This window comes from Oryctolagus cuniculus, chromosome 12 (genome assembly GCF_051225735.1).
Source record: "Oryctolagus cuniculus isolate XC-2025 breed Fujian yellow rabbit chromosome 12, ASM5122573v1, whole genome shotgun sequence".
NCBI classification, from domain to species: domain Eukaryota; kingdom Metazoa; phylum Chordata; class Mammalia; order Lagomorpha; family Leporidae; genus Oryctolagus; species Oryctolagus cuniculus.
Genome location: NC_142878.1, coordinates 71839566 through 71857523, shown reverse-complemented (window position 1 = coordinate 71857523; position 17958 = coordinate 71839566). Strand labels below are relative to the sequence as shown.

The window sequence follows — 17958 nt, the reverse complement described above, 5'->3', positions numbered from 1 at the left end:
TTTTTAAGATTTTACATGTTTATTTGAGATGTAGAGTTGCAGACAGTGAGAGGGAGAGACAGAGAGCAAGGTCTTCCTTCTGTTGGTTCACTCCCCAAATGGCTGCAACAGCCGGAGCTACACCAATCTGAAGTCAGGAGCCAGGTGCTTCTTCCCGGTCTCCCATATGGGTGCAGGGGCCCAAGGACTTGGACCATTTTCTACTGCTTTCCCAGGCCACAGCAGAGAGCTGGACTGGAAGAGGAGCAGCCGGGACTAGAACCTGGTGCCCATATGGGATGCCGACGCCGCAGGCAGAGGATTAACCAGCTGCACCACAGGGCCGGCCCTGTACTTATTCTAAAGGCTGAGTTACAGAGGGAAACAGGGAGAGAGAGAGAGGACTTCCATCCACTGGTTCACTCCCCAAATGACTGCAACCGCCAGGGCTGTCCCAGGCTGAAGTCAGGAGCCAGGAGCTTCCTCCAGGTCTCCCATGCAGGTGCAGGGCCCCATGGACTTGAGCCATCTTCCACTGCTTTCCCAGGCATTAGCAGGGTACTGGGCCAGAACTGGAGCAGCGGGGATACAAACTGGCACCCATGTGGGATGCTAGCATTGCAGGCAGCAGCTTCAGCTGTTACACCACAACACTGGCTCCTGACCTCTACATGGTAACTTGATTGCTTTTACAAAGGTCACCAGTGGTTTTTAATTGCTAACTGTATTTCCCTACCCAATCTTCTGCATTTGTCTACAGCATTTGAGACCTGTTGGCTGCCTCTCTTTTTTTGAGACCCTCTTCTGTTAGATTCCAAAACAGTTCCAAGTTGTCTTTTTCTTCTCACATCTCTAGTTGCTGCTTTCTTTCCTTTTTTCATGTTTTGCAACATTTAATTATGAGTATTTTCGAATATACAGAAACATTTAGAATTATGCAGTGAATAGCTACATACTTGCCACCTACGTCCAGCATTTAGCATCTTGCTATATTTGCTCTTTGAAATATGTATTCATTTATCATCCATTGGTCCATCTTATTTTTGATAGTTTTCAAAGTAAGTTGCATCTTTTTCTTTTATATTGTGTTTTCTTCCATCCCCACCTTCCTACCAGGTAGGCACCCTCCAAGGCTCTGCTGTCGGCACTCATCTTGCCCCATCTTTAGCCCTTATCTGTCTTCCCTGATGTAATACCACATTGTAGCACATTGCTTATTTTTGTCAAGGTTAGACTCAGCATTTTCTCCTTGACTCCCAACTCAATTCCTTGACTGATTTGCTCGTGTTGTTTAGTGGTAGTGCCACTGTTTCACTAACCTGCAGTCTTTTATTTTTCTCATACTTTAGGTTGTGTATCAACCTAGTCTGTTATCTTTTGAGTTTGCCCAAACGTTTCCATCCTCAGAGTATGTTTCTAAGTTCTGGTCCCTAATTGCCTTCTGAAAACCCCATTTTTATGTCCAGTCTCATCCCTGAAGTGCTCCTGCACAGGTCTAGAGTCATTATTCTAAAGCCCATAATGACACTGTCCTTCTCAAAGGTCCGAGTGGATCCCCATTCCACTCCCGAGGACAGCCATGGGATGGCTGAAGCCCTCCGAGGAGATGAGATTTCCAGAGTGAGAAGTGAGCCTGCCACAAGCCTCAGTAGACCAGGGCTCCAGCCTGCCAGTTCAAAGTTAGAAAGAGCTTGGCAACAGGGCCAGTGTTCATACTAATGCCCTGAAAATCACTTTGTGGCTGAGATTTGATTGAGTCCTGGGTATGAAATTCGAAACAAAGTGGTAACCCTTCAGACACAGGGCCGTGTCAGTCTCTGCAGCCCTCCACCTCAGTGTCTCACCTCTGCACCTCCAAAACAATGGGCTGGGAGACGCAGGGACTCTCCCCACCCTGGATCTTACCTGGCAGACAGTTGCCATGTCAGAAAGTGCAGGGGCCTGCCCTGATCCTCTGAGAGTATTTTTTTATGAATATTTGTAATGAGTTTATGAATGTGTGCTATGTTTGTAAATGTTTCACAACTTGTTTGTACAGCCTGGAAACTCCAAGTGCAGCAGTGTGTACGAGAACTGTTTAGAACAAAGCAGGGCAATAGGTACGTACCACGCCCTCCCCGTCTGCCACCCTCCTTACTCCTGTGAAGCCAGAAGGATGTGTGCGGCCCTGTTCTTCAACCCTTCATGGAAGGAGCAGCATATGTAATTAGCGTGTAACATTTGGGGCTGCAGACTTCTCCGAGGCCCGGATGCTGCACGTGTGTCACTGGGAAGCCTCGTGCTTCTCTTTGCTCTTGGGCGCTCCACCCTGCTGATGGTTTTGCTTCCTGGGCCTTTTCACTGCTCCAGCATCAGGAAAGCTCTCTAAAGGGAACACAAACCTCGAGCGAGTTCCACTTCAAAGACAATGAGACAGAAAACTGATATGAAAATTGACACCTGTCAGATCCATTAGGGTTAAAATCAAAACCTTACTCCAGCCTGGCGGAGAGAACAAAAGGCTATCTGAAACATGAGAGTCCCAACTACAGGGACCTGTCCACTCTGGACCTGCCAGGATATTAAATCTCTTATTGCTACAGGAGATCATTGATGTTGGGCAGAAGTTTTTCAGAATACAAGTATAGGACATTAGCTATCAGGCTGAACATAAATTTTCATGAAACAAGTTATGCTGCCAGTTAGTCATTTCATTCTTAACAAGGTGTTGAAGGGTTTCTTTTTTTCTTTTCTTTTTTCTTTAAGATTTGTTTTATTTAATTTTGCAAGAGTTACAAAGAGGGGTAGAGCCAGAGAAAGAGGTCTTCCATCCAGTGGTTCACTCCCCAAATGACTGCAATGGCCAGAGCTGAGCCGATCCGAAGCCAGGAGCCAGGAGCTTCTTCCAGGTCTCCCATGTGGGTGCAGGGGCCCAAGGATTTGGGCCATCCTCTACTGCTTTCCCAGGCCACAGCAGAGAGCTGTATTGGAAGTGGAGCAGCCAGGACTCGAACTGGTGTCTGTATGGGATGCCGGCACTGCAGGCCAGGGCTTTAACCCTCTGCACCACAGCACCGGCCCCAAGGGGGGTTATTTCTTGTGGAAGGAAAGTTGTGCAGGTTTAGAGGGGAGGTGACTGACAGTACAAATAACACAGTGGGGGATAAAGTTAGAGAGCTATATTTAAGGATGCCATAGACAAAGTAACCATTTTCAACAGTGCTTTTATATTTCTTAGGAAATTATGCCAGTGTATTCTAATGGTTTTGTTATTTTTTGTGTGTAGCAAAGTGTTTACTTGTTTGTAGTATAGCTCTGATCGTCACCTTGTAAAAGAGGAGTAGTAAGCTAAGGCAGTAATTGTTTTTGAACACTTATTAATTTTATTTTATTTTTTAAGTGTTATTTTATTTATTTGAAAGACAGTTACAGAGAGAAGTAGAGAGAGAGAGGTAGAGAGAGAAAGAAAGTAAGTCTTCCATCCACTGGTTCACTCCCCAAATGACTGCAATGGCCAGAGCTCAGCAGATCGGAAGCCAGGAACCAGGAGCTTCTTCTGGGTCTCCCACGTGGGTGGAGACCTGGGCCATCTACTGCTTTCTCAGGCCATTAGCAGGGAGCTAGATCAGAAGCAGAACAGCTGAGACTTGAACCAGCACCCATATGGGATACTGGCACTGCAGGCTGGAGTTTTAACCTGCTGCGCCACAGCGCCAGCCCCTTTCTTTTTATTTTTAAAAATTAAAAAAGTAGTATTCATTTGAAAGAGAGACAGAGAGTATTGCCATCTGCTGGTTCACTCACCAAATGCCTGCAAAGGCCATGGCTGTGCCAGGGTGAAGCTGGAAGGTAGGCACTCTATCCAGGTTGCCCACATGTGTGGCAGGAGCCCAATTAATTGAGCCATCACGGCTGCCTCCCAGGGTCTGCTTTAATGTGAGGCCAAAGTCAGGAGCTGGAGACAGGCACTGAACGCAAGCACTCCAATATGGGATAAGGCATCTTATGCCTACTCCTAAGGAAGTATTTAAATTTTTTTTTTCTAAAATATAGCCCCTTTTGATAGAAATCAAAATCCCACGTTATTCTCTAACATTATTTAAAATTCTGAAGTAATTCTTAATAAGATGACTGAAAAAAATTAATGATGTAAATGTTTTAACAAATTATTCTCTTTAGAAGCTATACTTTCTCCCTCCTTCCTTTCACTCACCCTGAAAATTCCTAAGCTAAGGATTTAACAGTCAGGAACGTACCTTTAGTGATGCACATACTTTGTCCCTGCACGGAAGCTCACTTGGAAACAGCACCAAGCCCTGTTTACTTCCCTCATTTTCTTCATTTGTTCACATGAACATTTCTTCAATGGTTCACTCACTGATGAGTTACTGAGGACCTCCCAGGTGAGGCACAACTGACGCGCCTGTAGTTTGCAGTTTAGCCAGGGAGACACACCTTATCCAAATGCTCACGAATGTGATGCATGTTTCAAAGCCCAAGGTGTTACAGGAACAAATAAGAGGAAAATCTAGCCTAATCTCCGGGGGCCATGGAGTCTCTCCCTAAGGAAGGGATAACCAGGCCAAGGACTGACAGAGATGTGGGAGTTCACCAGGCACAGAGGAGGAGGAGGAGGAGGGAAAGGAGAAAAAGAACTAGAGAGTGGGGGTGGATGAGTGATCAGGAGAACTACGTGTGTCACGGCCAGTTCTCAGGCCGTTGGCACCAAGCGACCGGTGGAGAGAGAGATGAATCTTGAATTGGTGAGTCCTGAGAAATCTTCAGCCCTGCCAGGGCAGCTCCCTTCCCAGCCTGCCTCACTCCTCTCCATTAAATACATTAGCACAGCCGCATCTTCCTGTCCTGTCACCCAGCTTCCAACGGGAGCTCAATGAATGAAAATTCCTGATGTTTCTAGAATTGGGCTGAATGTACAAAATCAAAATACTAGCATAAGGCCGGCGCCGCAGCTCAATAGGCTAATCTTCTGCCTGCGGCGCCAGCACCCGGGTTCTAGTCCCGGCTGGGGCACCGGATTCTGTCCCGGTTGCCCCTCTTCTAGTCCAGCTCTCTGCTGTGGCCCCTGAAGGCAGTGGAGGATGGCCCAAGTGCTTGGGCCCTGCACCCCATGGGAGACCAGGAGGAAGCACCTGGCTTTGGCTTCAGATTGGCGCAGCGCGCCGGCCGTAGCATCTGTTTTGAGGGTGAACCAATGGAAAAAAGGAAGACCTTTCTCTCTGTCTCTCTTACTGTCTAACTCTGCCTGTCAAAAAAAAAATACTAGCATAGGAGAAATGGGCATGCTTTCCCTTATGTTTTCTAAAGAGCTCTCACTTGGGAAAAGAAAATCTTCCTAAGACTGTCTGTTATGTATAGCCAAAGTGATTATATATAACATATAAAATAGAAATACAGAAAATATTATATGTGTGTGTGAGTGTGTATATACACACTTGAAAGCACTGTTCCCCCAAAGTATAAATCTATGAAGGGATTAATGGATATCATTTCAACCTTATTCAAGATTTTTCTTTTTGTGAGTATAGCTTTGTCATAGAATCTAATTTATTATTTCTGATCACCTTGGTTTTATTTCTTTTTTAAACCAACAAACGATGTAATCCCTTTATTCCTATGTGATACATATCGCAGATATAATAAATATGTATATCACATGTATAATCTCTAATATATCTCATCAAACACTGAAAGCAGATCCGAACACATGAATAGACTTTGTAATAAAAGTCTGTTTGGAGCCTGGGACATGTTTTTCCATAGAATAAATTTTAGCCATGATGGCTAACTCAGACAAGCACACCACATTTTTCTGTTCTGATTTGCCTATCCTGGAGCTTCAGTGTGTATTTTATAATGACAAATCCTAGTACAGTGGGATTTTCTGTGGTACACCACCTTTCTTAACTGTGGTTCTAAGGCAGTGTTTGTAACTGGAAATATTTTAGAATCTTGGGAAGGTGAGGCATGACATTTATCGTTGGAAGAAGTCCTCAAGTTGGACAGCTCCCTCCCCTGTCAGTCACAACATTGTTGTCACAGCAATGCAAGTTCTAAATTCCTCTGGGGAACCCGCCTGCTGGCAAACCATCTCCCCAAACAGCCACCAAAGCCATGGTGGGATGGGAGAACTCAGCACGTGTACCAGGGCCAGCACGGGACAGGGTTCCTCCTGTTGTGCTAAGAGGGAGTTCCCACAACATCGTTCTTTCATACCACAACTCCTACAAATAAAGTGTTCCTATCTTTGGACCTGCTTGGGACGATGTAGGCAAACCTTTAAAAGGGAACCTGAAATTCTTGACCGATGAGCAAATCAATAACAATTGCCAGAATAGCAAAAACATAGTTTTTCAGGCTTTTCCCGGATTCATATGTAAGCATTTGAGAGACAACTATACAAATATTTTCAATAAGATTTGACTTTTTCCTCCAATACACTTGTTTATTCAAATATTGGCTTAGAATGTGAATTCCAGGTTTATTATAAATATTGCAATAAGCTCCTAGCTATTGAAGGAGATAATTTTATTCATCAGTGGCTGTAGAAAAGATCTCTATACCTGATGCTAGATTCCCTTATGAAAAAACTAACCAGCAAAGTAGAACAATGTTTCCCTAACCTTCCAGTTAAAACGGAAATTTGATTTTTTTTTTTTTTTTTTTGACAGGCAGAGTGGACAGTGAGAGAGAGAGACAGAGAGAAAGGTCTTCCTTTGCCGTTGGTTCACCCTCCAATGGCCGCCGCGGTCGGCGCGCTGCGGCCGGCGCACCGCGCTGATCCGATGGCAGGAGCCAGGAGCCAGGTGCTTTTCCTGGTCTCCCATGGGGTGCAGGGCCCAAGCACCTGGGCCATCCTCCACTGCACTCCCGAGCCACAGCAGAGAGCTGACCTGGAAGAGGGGCAACCGGGACAGAATCTGGTGCCCTGACCGGGACTAGAACCCGGTGTGCCGGCGCCGCTAGGCGGAGGATTAGCCTAGTGAGCCGCGGCGCCGGCCGGAAATTTGATATTTTTAATAAAAAAGATGTTAAATTTCCACAAATCCTAAGGGCTTAGACTTTAAAATTCTGTTGTTCACAGTATTTACACTGTGGATATATTTATCTTCTGCCAAAAATCTCAGACAGGTTGGCTTGTTCTCCAAGTTATCATTGGTGTAAAGGATTTTTGGGATATATAAGGTCATGTGTGTGACTAAGCTCCCATCACCCAAACACTGTAGCCCAGAACTATGAAAAGGTATGGGACAGAATATCTTTCTTTATTTTCTAATTTAAGACAACATTGACAAATATTGTCATATTTAAAAAAAAAAAAGGAGTGGAGATTTTCAGGAGAGGATGGGTATAGACACTGCTGCCTTTGTGTCACCCTTTGGGCTGGTGAGCTGGTGTGGTCGGCCCCGGCCAGTGCTTTGTGAGGGGCCGCTGAGTCTGCACCCTGTTGTAAAGGCTGATTCAGGGTCTTGAGAACGTGATAAAGTCCCCGAGGTGTCATCATCATTTATAATGATGATGAATAGACAAAATTGTGTGTGTATATATATATAACACATACAATGGAATATTATTCAGCTATAAAAAGAATGAAATTCTATCATTTGCATCAAAATGGTTGCAACTGGAGGACATCATGTTGAGTGAAATAAGCCAGACACAGAAAGACAAATATTGAATGTTCTCCCTTGAATGTGGGAGCTAAAATTAAAAAAAAAAAAAAAAAACACACAATATGTAGCTGGCGCTGTGGCTAGCAGGTAAAGCTGCCACCTGCAGTGCCGGCATCCCATATGGGCGCTGGTTCTAGTCCCGGCTGCTCCACTTCTGATCCAGCTCTCTGCTATGGCCTGGGAAAGCAGTAGAAGATGGCCCAAGTCCTTGGGCCCCTGCACCCACATAGGAGATAGGAAGAAGCTCCTGGCTCCTGGCTCCTGGCTCCTGGCTTCGGATAGGTGCAGCTCTGGCCATTGCAGATAATTGGGGAGTGAACCAGCGGATGGAAGATCTGTCTCTCTGCCTCCTCTTCTCTCTCTGTGGAACTCTTTCAAATAAATAAACGAATCTTTTTTTTTTTTTTTTTTTTGACAGGCAGAGTGGACAGTGAGAGAGAGAGACAGAGAGAAAGGTCTTCCTTTTGCCGTTGGTTCACCCTCCAATGGCTGCCGTGGCCGGCGCCAGGAGCCAGGTGCTTTTCTTGGTCTCCCATGGGGTGCAGGGCCCAAGCACTTGGGCCATCCTCCACTGCCTTCCCGGGCCACAGCAGAGAGCTGGCCTGGAAGAGGGGCAACCGGGACAGAATCCGGCGCCCCGACCGGGACTAGAACCCGGTGTGCCGGCGCTGCAGGCGGAGGATTAGCCTATTGAGCCACGGTGCCGGCCAATAAACAAATCTTAAAAAAACAAAACAAAACAAAACAAAACAAAAAAACAACAACAAAAAAAACAACTAAGAAACAAAAAACAAAAAGAAAAAAATGGCTGCAATTCCTGTGTTTATCAGTTTTCCTGCATATATAGTGTTTTGTCAAACTTTATTTTAAATCTTTGTCAAATTAAGAATGATATACTACTACAGTTTTAATTATCTATGAATTAAAATTTACTGTATATGCGTTAAATAGACATATTTTCATTTTTTTTTTCTGCCAGGCAGAGTTAGACAGTGAGAGAGAGACAGAGAGAAAGGTCCTCCCTCCGTTGGTTCACTCCCCTAATGGCCGCCACAGCTGGCATTGTGCTGATCCAAAGCCAGGAGCTGGGTACTTCCTCCTGGTCTCCCATGCGGGTACAAGGACCCAAGCACTTGGGCCATCCTCCACTGCCCTCCTGGGCCACAGCAGAGAGCTGGACTGGAAGAGAAGCAACCGGGACTAGAACCTGGGATGCCGGCGCCACAGGCAGAGGATTAGCCAAGTGAGCCATGGCGCCATGGGACATATTTTCATTTAATTATCGTTTATAGCCCTTGCCTATAGTCTTGCTGAACTATGGCTTTTTTTTTTTTTTTTACTTTTTATTTGTTGAATTTCTTATTTAGTGGAGCATTAAGGCTTTTAATCATAATGTAAATTAAAAATGTTATCTCAAAAATTGAAAAAATGAAATAGAAAATTCTTAGTTGGGGGGGCTGTGCTGTGGCGTAGTCAGTTAAGTCTCTGACTGAGGCACTGGCATCCCATATGGGCACCAGTTTGAGTTCCGGCTGCTCCACTTCCGATCCAGCTCTATGCTTATGGCCTGGGAAAGCAGTGGAAGATGACCCAATTGGTTGGGCTCCTGCACCCATGTGGGAGACCTTGAGGGAGCTCCTGGCTCCTGGCTTCAGACTGGCTCAGCTCCGGCAGTAGCAGACATTTTGGGAGTGAACCAAAATGCCTCTCCCTCTGTCTCTCCCTCCCTCTATCTGTATGTAACTCTGCCTCTCAAATAAATAAATCTTCAGAGAGAGAGAGAGAGAGCATGATGAGATCAAATAGGCTAAGAAAGGATAGCTGGGTAGCCATTCATTCATTCATTCATTCAGCTGATAACTGTTTTTCTTTTGAGCATTTGCTTCATCCCAGGCACTGAAAACCCAGAAGATATACAGAGATACCCGTTCTAGTTTAAAATACTTCCTTAGGAGTAGGCATTTGGCCTAATGGTTAAGATGCCTGTATTCCAAATTGGAGTGCTTGCGTTCAGTGCCTGTCTCCAGCTCCTGACTTTGGCTTCACACTAAAGCAGACCCTGGGAGGCAGCAGTGATGTGAAAGATAGGCAAGGAAACAGAGGCTAAGAGCGCTGCCTGTTATATTACGAAAGGGCACCTGACCCAACCTGGAGGAGAGAAGGCCACAGGGCAGACTTCTTCAAGGAGACAGATTCAGAACTGTCTAGAAATAAATAATAAAGATTTATTTATTTGAGAGGCAGAGTTACAGATGGAGAGAGAGGTCTTCCATCCTCTGGTTTGCTTTCCAAATGACCACATAGCCGGAATTGAGCCAATCCAAAGCTAGGAGCTTCTTTCAGGTCTCCCACATGGGTGCAGGGGCCTATGCACTTGGGCCATCTTCCACTGCTTTCCCAGGCCATAAGCAGAGCGTTAGATCAGAAGTGGAATAGCTGGGACTTGAATTGATACCCATATGGGATGCTGGCACTGTAAGCGGAGGCTTAACCTACCACAGTGCCGGCCCCCAGAGCAGAGTCTTAAAGGACAAACAGGAGTTAGATAAAGAAAGGGAGGCGAGGACATTGTAGTAAGAGGTCCACATTGTGTTCAGAGGTCAAGCATCCATGAATAATATTGATTAAATTCCTACTTTTAGGCAAGCATTGTGCTCAGTGTCTCACCAGGTTTATTCCACTTTGTCGTCACTAGCTGTACTTGAATCTAGGCATCCCCATTTTACAGGTATGAAAACTGAGTATCAGAAACATTAATTAACTTCTCCAGGCACACCGGTAGTAGGAGATATCACTGGTATTTTAACTCAGGTTCTTATGAATTTAGAAGCAGACCTCTTAGACATTTGCAAGCACGTTTTTTCCAGAGAGGTAGAGAGAAAGAAAGAGCAAGCAAGGGAATGAGAAGGAGAGCACTGCTCTCATATCCTCTGGCTAACTCCATACCTGCCCACAACAGCCAGGACTGGGCCTGGGCCAAAGCCAGCAGCCAGGAACCCAATCTAGGTCTCCCATATGGGTGGTAGGAACTCAACTGATTGAGCCATCATCACTGCCTCCCAGGTCGGCATGACCAGGAAGCTGGAATCAGGAGCTAGAGCCAGGAATTTAACCCAGGCACTCTGATTCGAGATGAAGGCATTGTAATCAGTGTCTAAACTGCTATGTACCCCCAAGCACTTTTGATCATACACACTCTCAGTAAATTTTTATAGGCAGGCACTCCTAAATAAATGATTATTTAATAACTTACTCATTTATGTATAAGTTATATACACATGTACTAATATATTTTGCATTATTATAAGATGCAAAAGTATAAAATTGTAAAGTTAGAGTTGATGATAAATAAACATATTTTTAAAAGTTCCTACTGGGGGCTGGCACTGTGGTGCAGTGGGTTAAGTCACCTCTTGGGATGACTGCATCCCATATATCAGGGTGCTTGTTCAAGTCTTAGCTACTCTGCTTCTGATCCATCTTCCTGCTGATGTGGCTGGGAAGCAGCAGATGATGGCTCAAGTACTTGTGCCCCTGCCACCCTACATGGAAGACTCAGAGGGAGTTCCTGGCTCCTGGCTTCAGCCTGACCCAGCACTGGATATTGTGGGGAATGAACCAGCAAATGGAAGATCTCTCTGTCTGTGTTTCTGTCTCCATCTCCTCCTCTCCTCCTCTGTCATTCTGCCTTTCAAATAAATCTTTGAAAACAATTACTGCTGATGACAACAGCTGGATACTATCAGATTATATTTCAAGGCCCAGTGTATATTTGTTGATAAAGAGAATAGCTGTAAATCTACATTTCAAATCTTGGTAGTTTTAACTTTCAGGAGGTCAAATTCTGATCCCATTAGATCATTGTTGCTTATGAGCTCATGATGCTGCTAAGGAGGAGTTTGCCCTAGGAGTAAAAGGATTGTCTTCAATCCTTGGTTTCTTTGCAGTGATCTTTTAACCACTTGTCATCTGCTGAAAGTAGATTTAGTGTAAACTAGATAAATCATAAATCCACTTAGCCTAGCAAATGGAAACTGTCGGGTGCATAAATGAAGCGCTGTGCTAACCCCTCCCTCTGTGGAAAGCCCACTGCTCTCTCAGGACGCCTTGCATGCCAACAAGAGCATGTGTGTGACAAGATGACATGTCCCAGCTGACAGACAAGCAGTAAAGGAGCAGCAGGTCACTAGCCTCCTGACTGGGCTTCCCCTGCTTGGTGGACTGTTGGGTTTCCATCTGTGAATTACAAGAACCTGAGCGCTGTTCATCATGAGGTGAAATCCTATATGGGCTTGGTCCTTCTTGGACCTCATGATGATGTTGAATGACTGAAGCGATAGAAGGACTCATGTTTTATGGTCAGACAATGGACTGTCACAACTCTAGGGGCAGCCTTGGGCTGATCCTGGTCCATATCTGATATCTGGCCAAAATGATAAATGGACTTTAGAAAAACAAAAGCAAAAAGTTCTATCTTGGCTTTCTTAGATCCATTTGGACAGTCCAGGGTACTTCATGCTGCTGGGTAGTGAGCTATGGTCCTAGAATCCATGAGTTCCATAACTGTGGTGTGCCAGATGTGTGCAGAGGTTGCAGCCATGACCAAGGCAGGCAGGATTCCTGCCTTCATGGTACATGCAGTCTACATGCAACCAGACATTAAACAAATGATAGCATGATGCTAGAATTAATGACTCTTTTTTTTTAGATTTATTTATTTGAAAGGCAGAGTTACATACAGAGGGAAAGACAGAGATGGAGGTCTTCCATCTACTGGTTTACCCCCCAAATGGCCACAATGGCTGGAGCTGGCCCGATCCAAAGTCAAGAGCCAGGAGCTTCTTCTGGATCTCTCATGTGGGTGCAGGGACCCGAGGACTTTGGCCATCTTTCACTGCTTTCCCAGGCCATTTACAGAGAGCTGGATCAGAAGAGGAGTAGCTGGAACTAGAACCGGCACCCGTATGTGTTGCTGGCCTTGCAGGTGGAGGCTTCATCTACTACACCGCAGCACCGGCCCCGGCTTACTCTTGTAAATGGGGCCTTCGAAGGTTGAGTACCAGCTGCTAGGGAAGCAGAGAAATGTCATCCAGTCTGGAAGGTCAGGGAAGGTTCTCTTGAAGACAGATGTTTAAACTGACATGTGAAGGATGACAGTGAGGGAGGTGGGGATGGAAGGTCCTGTCACAGAGGAGATGGGCCTTCCAGTCTGGTTCATCCCTCAGCGCCAGTGTGGTGCCCAGTAGAAGCTGCAAAGGAGACAGTGGGAAGAGAAGCTAATACAGAGCAGACCCTGCAGCTTGTTAGGAGAGTATGAGAAACAATTAAAGGGTCTTTAAACCTCCAAGAAACACCATATGATCAGATTTGCAGACTTAAGAAGATCCTTTTAGCCACAGTATGTAAAATTGAATGGAGAGTAGAAGACCTGAGGGTTGATTGCTTCCCACTGATTAACAGAATTGAAATAACAGCCACCAGGGCAAGACCGAGCTGGAAAACAGGAAACTGAGGGCATAAAGAGAAGCCAGATGCCCCCTCTTCACCTTAAGAATTTTATTCATTCATTTATTGTAAAATGAATTTAAGAAGTTCAAATGAAGCCATGCATTTTTGAATAAGAGTTTATAACAACTACTGTAGTTGAATATTGCACACTTATTTTGCTGATTTGGGGGCAACCACTTGGAGTGGTGTTGCATGTATGTTCGTGCTGTTTGTTGAGGCAGTTGGTCAGCTGAGGGGAGGGCAATGAGAGGATGGCTTTCCCTCAAAGACTGGTGCTTATGTTGGTTTTATGGGTCAAGTTCAATCTTTGGGATGGACAAGGATTTTAGCATCCTATACAGCCTATGTACAAACAGGATTTTAGATTTATGACTTAAAAAACAAGAACGTAATGCATTGGTCACTCCTAATTACTACAGGTAACACCCATGAGCGAGGAGTGCCGTTCCCACGAGAGGCCTCATTAATGAAGCACACGTGTCGAGTGGACCTCTTTGACGACCCTTGCTACATTAACACACAGGCTCTTCAAAGCACACTTGGCTGTGCCAGAGATCAGAGCTCAGGTCAGCCACCGGGGAACTCATGGCATCGTGGAAGTAAGTAGCTACTCACTGCCTGTGTTAGTTTTCTGGGCTGTTATAACAAATGGCCACAAACTGCGTATCTGAAAAGAAGAGAAATTTATTCTCTCAGAGTTCTGGGGGGCGGAAGTCTGAAATTAAGGTGTTAGCATGATGAGTTCTTTCTGTGGGCTCTGGAAGGGGATCTGTCCCACCCCTCTTCTTGCTTCCGGCTGCTGCAGTAATTCTTCATGCTCCTTGGCCTAGAGACGCATCAGTCCTCAGAGGACCCGCCCCGTGTCTCTGCGTCTCACACCCCCCTCTCTCCTAGAGGACAAGTCATTGGATTTAGGAGAGCTGAGGTGATCACATGAAAGACCATCTCACCTCAAGATTTGTAATTGAATTACACTTGCAAAGGCTTTCTTGCCAAATTAGGTTACATTCACAGGTACCAGGGATTAGGACTGAACATATCTTTTACATTACTTGTCTCTCATTTTTTTAAAAGATTTATTTATTTATTTGAAAGTCAGAGTTACACAGAGAGTGAAGGTGAGGCAGAGAGAGAGGGAGGGAGGGGTCAAGGGAGGGGTCTTCCATGCACTGATTCACTCCCCAATTGGCTGCAACAGCTGGAGTTGCGCTTATCTGAAGTCAGGAGCCAGGAGCTTCTTCTGGGTCTCCCACGTGTGTGCAGGGGTCCAGGCACTTGGGCCATCTTCCACTGCTTTCCCAGGTGCATTAGCAGGGAGCTGGATCAGAAGTGGAGCAGCGGGGACATGAATGGGTGCCCATATAGGATGCCGGTGTGGCAGCTTTGCTGGCTACGCCACAGTGCGGGCCCCCTAAGGGAGCCCTCATTTTTAGAGTTACAAGGATTCTTTCTTCACCTCAGTCTCTCACTTTAGTTAATATAGATCAGAACTTTGTGGAAATGTTTTAAATGTTTTAGGTTTCAAGGTTTTTTTGAATAATCCTTTCAAATATTTTAAATTGACTCCCATTTTGGTTTCTGCTGTGTGCTTTTGCTGTAGGAAGGCTGTTAAACACTGGAGATTTTGCTTATTTGCATGAGCAACAATGGCCACTATTTCTGTTTTATGTAATGATGGTATTAATTTTATTCATTTCCTAACCCCTTGGTAAGTCATCTATACAACACTAAAATGAGATAGCTCCTTTCTGCAGCCTGATACTGTGGTAAGATACAATAAGACAAACAGAATTTTCCTGCCGAATTGCTTCCAGGGGTAAATGCATAAACAGGAACATAAATAAATAAGAGCAGAACAAGCCAAAGGCCTACAATCAACTGAAAAATAAATAAACAGAAATGCTTTTTATAAAATATTGAAGCTTGTTGGGTTCAGAGATTGGCTTGGTCTCAAATTTGGTTTGCTCCAGAAATGGAGAGCCAGTTCTGAGAAAGCCCTTTCCCCAGCCCAGCGAGTTTCTCCAGAGCTGCCAAAGGCAACTTTCCAGTGTGGCTGGGGTGGCAGGCAGCACTGTAAAGGAGATTCTGTTGCACTTGGGCTTCACTAGACTGCCTTAATTCTCTAGATGAAGAGAATCTTCATTGTCAGGCGGGGGCAAATGGTCCGTCTCTTTTGAGACATTCTAGGATCATTCTTGGTACCCAACCCAACCAAGTTAGATCCTCTAGAAGTAGATACTAAGAGAAAACTTGACATGTAGGGTCCTTATGGGCATCAATGTTAGGAAGCCAGGGGGAGGGCTGGATAGAGGGGAGATGGAAGTACAAGGGAGCCTGTGTGGTCTGTCAAGTGTCCCACATTGGATTGAAGTGGCTGGGTCTTTATCCCTGGGTTATGCCAGTCTTTGTATGTGGGCCATTCTAGGGTGGATAAGCCCGTGGCAGCTGAGACAGACCTTGAATTGCTAGTAAACTGGGAAGTGACACCTGGGGCAATTAGTCCTTTCTTGAAGGGGGATTTGGGTGGTGCTTCTCAGGTCCACCACAGAGAACATCTTGTCTGATGGGTGGTGGGATATGAAGCATTCAGACTCCTGCAGTAAGCAGAACTCAACTGTTGAATGTGAAATATTCTGTGTGGATAAGTTTAAATATTTTAGAGAGATAGCTTTTTGGGAAAAGAAAGTTTCTAGACCCTAGGTTTTAAAAGTAAGGCAAGGGGCCAGTGCTGTGGCACAGTGGGTTAAAGCCCCGGCCTGCAGTGCCAGCATTCCATATGGGCACTGGTTTGAGTCGCAGCAGCTCCACTTCCAATCCAGTTCCCTGTTAATGTGCCTGGGAAAGCAATGGAAGATGGCCCAATCTGTGCACCCATGTGGGAGACCCAGAAGAAGCTCCTGGTTTCAGCCGGTCCCAATCCTGACCATTGTGGCCACTTGGGGAGTGACCCAGTGGATGGAAGATCTCTCTGTCTCTCTCTGTGTGTGCCTCTGCCTCTCCTTCTCGGTTACTCTGACTTTCAAATAAAATAAATCTTTTAAAAAAGTAAATATTTTTAAAAAGTAAAACATAATTTTAAAAATCTGTCACATAGTGTGCTTTTAGCAGAATTAGATTTTCAGCAAATGTTTGGATGATTGAAATCTCCCAGCACAGTGTATCTTGTCTTTTTGCTAATTTGGGAAACTATGTTAGGAAAACATTGTCCACATCCTCTGGCTGGCCCATGATCTAGTGCCTCTTTTCAAGATGATATAATGTCTGTTTTTCTTTTGTTTTGTCCTTGTCCAAAAGTTCTTCACCATAATCTCAGAATAAACCAGAAGCCATCATGCACTAAACTGTGCACACACACACACACACATGCACACAAGCACACATCCACACCCAAGTAAACACACACAGATGGACAGAGTTACTCATTAGAAGGTCTCCATCGTGCTGGAAAGCAGGCACACCAAGGCCAGCTATAAGGATTATTCATCAAATCTGGACATGTTTCATCAGGCTTTTCCTGGCAACAATGGAAATACTTGCTTGTAGAGGAGAATGTTTCCAGTCATTAGATTTCGAAGAAGGATATATTTTTGAAAGATATAGTTGAGAGTGCTGCATCATAACTGTGTTATGCAGAAAGAAGTTCTTAAGTAGGGACGAAATTAGAACTTATTAATAGAATTGAACTGTGTCTACATCTACAGGCACTGCTTGCCTATGCTAACGACTTTCGGGGGTGGTCATATATATAAGTTGTCAAACTCAGAGCCAAGCAAGTTTCCCATTTGTGAAACCTTTGGATAAGGACCTTTGTGTTAATAGAGGTGAAGGTTGGTTTCTATGCGAAAGATCTCCTGCGTTTCACAGTGCATTTAGTTATCCCTTAGAACTGCAGGGAGTGGGTTCAGCATCTCCCACCAACCCTGGAATCTGTGGATGCTCCAGGGTCTTATATAAGATGGTGTAGTATTGGCACAACCTATGCATATCTTCTTGAGTGCTTTAAGTCATTTCTAAATTACTTATATTACCTAATACAATGACCATGCTATGTAGTGGTTGTTTTACTGGATTGTGTAGGGAACAATGACAAGAAAAAAATAAGTCTCCACAAGTTTGATGAGACAAAAAGTTCTTTTCATATATTTTCAGTCCGAGCATGGTTGAATCTGGGGATGTAGAACTGTGGACCTGGAGGGTGGACTGTATAAAGCCTGGTCTCTATGGTTATTTTTCCCAGTAAATTTGTCACATTAAATGCACAGCTTTTCTTTTCCTGGATTCAGATGTAAGAATTTTATGTCATTGCTTCTGGAGATGCTGCCTGGCATCTTGAGAGCCTCATCATCTACTAGAGACCTTTGTGGGCACTGCAGAAGTAGATAGCTTGACAAGTTTTGGGAACTGAAAGATTTTACATGCAAGGCAAGGGCCTTAGAGTTTGGAGAACCTGGGCTTTGGAATCAGATAGACTTTATTTCAAATCCTGTGACTTTGGCTAAGTAACTTCTGTGTGAAGACCCATGTCCTTGTCTGCCTAATTTTGAGAATTAAGCAGTACAATGGATGTGAAGCATTCAGATGGGCTTTCATAATCCGCAGGAACTACACAATAGTCACTGTCACTGTGAGTTTAAAGCGGTGCCACCAGCTCTCTGGCTTTTTGATGCTTACCCTGTAGACCGTTTCTCATCACCAGTGTTCTCAACTCTAGACAACACTTATTTTGCAGAGCCTGGGGGAACTGCCTCAGACCTGTGTCCCTGAAGTTTTGCTTGCTTTTAGCTCATCAAGTCTGTTTTGT

General features: G+C 44.8%; 1 protein-coding gene across 4 annotated transcripts in view; it reads left to right on the top strand.

Annotated features, from left to right (window-relative positions):
- The window catches only part of SHC4 (SHC adaptor protein 4), a 144515-nt gene that overhangs the window by 115498 nt on the left and 11059 nt on the right, over window positions 1–17958 (top strand). For all 4 annotated transcript variants that reach the window (XM_089309464.1, XM_008269042.5, XM_070054157.2 and 1 more), the window contains exons 9-10: window positions 2018–2078; window positions 13577–13756. In XM_089309464.1, coding sequence (XP_089165590.1) covers window positions 2018–2078; window positions 13577–13756 — 241 coding nt within the window. The remainder of the gene's footprint in view (window positions 1–2017; window positions 2079–13576; window positions 13757–17958) is intronic.